Source organism: Penaeus vannamei, chromosome 17 (genome assembly GCF_042767895.1).
Source record: "Penaeus vannamei isolate JL-2024 chromosome 17, ASM4276789v1, whole genome shotgun sequence".
Taxonomy (NCBI): Eukaryota; Metazoa; Arthropoda; class Malacostraca; order Decapoda; family Penaeidae; genus Penaeus; species Penaeus vannamei.
In genome coordinates, this window is record NC_091565.1 from 39,060,789 (window position 1) to 39,063,288 (window position 2,500).

The 2,500-nt window shown below is 36.8% G+C and overlaps 1 protein-coding gene across 1 annotated transcript in view; it reads right to left on the bottom strand.

Moving 5' to 3' along the window:
• Positions 1-451: 451 nt before the first annotated feature.
• LOC113800316 (trimethyllysine dioxygenase, mitochondrial) overlaps positions 452-2,500 on the bottom strand; it is a gene marked incomplete at its 3' end in the record, with an annotated part of 2,767 nt that continues 718 nt past the window's right edge. Inside the window, 2 exon segments of the mRNA XM_070132420.1 lie at positions 452-642; positions 2,009-2,096. Of these exon segments, the coding sequence (XP_069988521.1) occupies positions 452-642; positions 2,009-2,096 (279 nt within the window).

Below are 2,500 nucleotides of genomic sequence, written 5' to 3' on the forward strand. Positions count from 1 at the left end.
AATCATGATGATACGAGCATAATGATGATACTAAAAATACACAACAGAAACCCCAACGCCAATGGCTAAAAATACACAACAGAAACCCCATAATTATGAGCCGTAACTTATACTTCCTCACTTAATGAACTGCAATTATACCCGAATAAATTTAGATCCATAACTCGAACTTGTATCTACACGGCAATGATATTTCTATCTGGTTAACAATGACCAACAATTAAATCCGAGTATTTTCCCTTTATTTTTCCGTATGAACTGGAACTATACTTGAACAAAACTCCTTGTATCTGAACAAAATCTAAACCTGTGCCAAAAATTGCCTCTAGATCTGAACAACATTCACAACTAAGAGAAACAAGAAAACAAGAACAAAAGTTAAAATAAAAGAATATAAAATACAACAAAATAAAACCCGCACCTCACCCTCGTTAATGAACTAGAATTATACCTGAATAATCTCCGGGTGAACCTCTGGGCTTTGTTCCCCTGAGGCCAGACGTCCCTCAGTGGCACCACGAAGGCAACTGTGGCACCTGCAGTTACCCCTAAGCCAGGTGTAATTGATCTCTCTGGCACTGCCGTCACTGAACCCAACTCGCAGTGTGTCTGTACCGGTGACAGTGCCAACCACAGCTGTACCTGTAGATGTACCGGGATCCTGTTATTTCTAATTAGGACCAGGTGTGCTTTCATAATTTGTGTATAAGGAAGATTGATTGTGGCCAGGTGTAATTGAGGGTATATATTTTATCAAAATATTATTCACATATAACGTGATAACATTTGTTCGTATATGATCTATAATCTGTTTATATATATGGTATTGCATATACATACACACATACATACATATATACTTTCATACACACACATACGCACATATATACACATATTCATATATATGTATGTATATATACAGATATACAGATATACAGATATATACAGTACATACATACATACATATCTATCTATCTATCTATCTATCTATCTTTCTATCTATCTATCTATTTATCTATCTATCTATCTATCTATACACACACACGGGTGTTTACGTGTGTATGTATGCATATATATACATATATATATATATATATATATATATATATATATATATATATATATATATATATATATATTCAGAAAGTTGATAATTAGGTAACACATGGCTAATAATCTAATTACACACAATTAACAATCTGCTCATACATATTCAACAATCCGTTATTTACATAAGCAATAATTAATTCATACATAACACCATATTTGTACGACCGATACCACTAATCATTGGATATATGGGTATAATGGTATTATTTGTTGGTATTATAATGGTATTACCTGTTGGTGGTGGTTCCAGAAGGTATTATTATTGGTATTATTGTTGGTATTACCTGGTGGTGGTGGTTCCAGAAGGTATTATTATTGGTATTATAATGGTATTACCTGTTGGTGGTGGTTCCAGAAGGTATTATTGTTGGTATTATAATGGTATTACCTGGTGGTGGTGGTTCCAGAAGGTATCATTATTGGTATTATAATGGTATTACCTGGTGGTGGTGGTTCCAGAAGGTATTATTATTGGTATTATTGCTGGTATTATAATGGTATTACCTGTTGGTGGTGGTTCCAGAAGGTATTATTATTGGTATCATTGTTGGTATTATAATGGTATAACCTGTTGGTGGTGGTTCCAGAAGGTATTATTATTGGTATTATTGTTGGTATTATAATAGTATTACCTATTGGTGGCGGTTCCAGAAGGTAGTATTATTGTATTATTGTTGGTATTATAATGGTGTTACCTGTTGGTGGCGGTTCCAGACGGTATTATTATTGGTATTATAATGGTATTATAATGGTATTACCTGTTGGTGGTGGTTCCAGAAGGTATTAGTATTGTATTATTATATTGGTATTATTATTGGTATTATAATGGTATTAGCTGTTGGTGGTGGTTCCAGAAGGTATTATTATTGGTATTATAATGGTATCATAATGGTATTACCTGCTGGTGGTGGTTCCAGAAGGGTTTTGGCTGCGGCCGCGAGGTTCAGGCTGCGGGTGTGTGTGCAAACCTGGCTTTTATGTCGAATCTGTGGGCGAAGAAAAGGGTTTAGTGGGTACTTGATAATGTGTGAGGGAGGGAGTGTGAGTGTATGTTTGTGGGGAGGGAGGGAGGGAGGGAGGGGTGTACTTGTTTGAGTGTGTGTGTGTTTAAATTTCCCTCTGTCTCTCTCTTTCTCTTTCTTTCTTCTTTTTAAATTCTCTCTCTCTCTCTCTCTCTCTCTCTCTCTGACTTACTTTCTCTCTCTTAATCTCTCTCTCTCTCTCTCTCTCTCTCTCTCTCTCTCTCTCTCTCTCTCTGTCTCTCCCTCTCTCTCTCTCTGTCTCTCTCTCTCTCTCTCTCTCTCTCTCTCTCTCTGCCTCCCTCACCGCCTCTCTCTCTCCCTCCTTTCTCTCCTTCTCCCTCTTCCCCCCCCCCCCCCCTTGCTCCAAA